Raw genomic sequence first — 1329 nt, 5'->3', positions numbered from 1 at the left:
AAAATGTTTGGGATGCATTGCGAGTAGGCCTATGTTGTTTATGCCATCGCTCTCTCTCTCTCTCTCTCTCTCTCTCTCTCTCTCTAAGAAGTTTATTGACCTTATATCAATGAACTTTTTGGCTGAGACGTAAAAGAAAATTCTCTCCCCAAATGTTATATAAAAAGGTTATTTTTTGTAAGGGAAGGGGCAGTAGGCCTACTATATAACCATCAGTTCACCTTACGCGGTGTGCAAGGTGTTGCATGAAGGCTTTTTTTTGCAATGTTCTTATTTGCACTTTCTTTATATTCTACTTAATTGATGTCCCAATTTCACTTTCCTTATATCTTGCTATCCAACATACTCTTCTAACTTTTTCTTCATAATGTAACTACGGTGTTTTTCACCCAATCGAAAAAAGTTACTGGAGGATTCCAATTAACTTGAAGATTGGTAGGCCAAGATCATTGATTTTAGTGATGGATACTACAATATTTGTTTGATGTTTTGATAAAGAATATTTCGTAAAAACTATGTGAGATACAAGTTTATACAGTATAACCCTGTTCTTTGGTAAAACACTGGGTCTAGAGAAGTGGTTTGATTTTGAAATAGTAACCTTATTAAGTAAAGGCAAAAGTGTGCTCTCCTCGATTACTTTATAATATATATATATATATATATATATATATATATATATATATATATATATATATATATATATATATATATATGTATACACACGTATGTATATATATATATATATATATATATATATATATATATATATATATATATATATATATATATATATATATATATATATATATATAATGTGTACTTCTTCTCCTTTTACTTTTTTCTTCTTCCTCTCCTACATCATCTTCATCCTTTTATTCACCTTTTCCTTCTCCCTATTTTCCTTCTTCTTCTCTTTCTTCTTCTTCTCCCTCTTCTACTTCATCATCGTTTCTCTGTTTTGTAAATCCCTTCCTGTGACCTTCCCCAATTCTATCGATCTGGAACACTCTCTCTCTCTCTCTCTCTCTCTCTCTCTCTCTCTCTCTCTCTCTCTCTCTCTCTCTCTCTCTCTCTGTCCGGAGTCACTTGCTGTTAAGGTGAACGTTTTAATAATTAAAAGAAAATATTCAATATAATGTTCTCGATTAATCTTTTATGACGAAGCTGCTATCATCAGGATATTCGCATCATTATTATCACCATCGTCATTATCACCATCATCGTATCACCTTCATCATTATCACCTTCATCACTATCACCATCATCATTACCACCACCATCATCACCACCATTATTATCACCATAATCGTTTTCACCATCACCATT

The 1329-nt window shown here is 32.1% G+C and overlaps 1 protein-coding gene across 1 annotated transcript in view; it reads right to left on the bottom strand.

Moving 5' to 3' along the window:
• Nucleotides 1-1232: 1232 nt before the first annotated feature.
• LOC137636552 (aspartate and glycine-rich protein-like) overlaps nt 1233-1329 on the bottom strand; it is a gene marked incomplete at its 3' end in the record, with an annotated part of 14003 nt that continues 13906 nt past the window's right edge. The window contains exon 4 of the mRNA XM_068368951.1: nt 1233-1329. This exon is cut by the window's right edge and continues 76 nt beyond it. Within this exon, the coding sequence (XP_068225052.1) occupies nt 1233-1329 (97 nt within the window).

This window comes from Palaemon carinicauda, unplaced genomic scaffold (assembly GCF_036898095.1).
Source record: "Palaemon carinicauda isolate YSFRI2023 unplaced genomic scaffold, ASM3689809v2 scaffold325, whole genome shotgun sequence".
NCBI classification, from domain to species: domain Eukaryota; kingdom Metazoa; phylum Arthropoda; class Malacostraca; order Decapoda; family Palaemonidae; genus Palaemon; species Palaemon carinicauda.
This window is presented reverse-complemented; position numbering and strand designations above follow the sequence as displayed.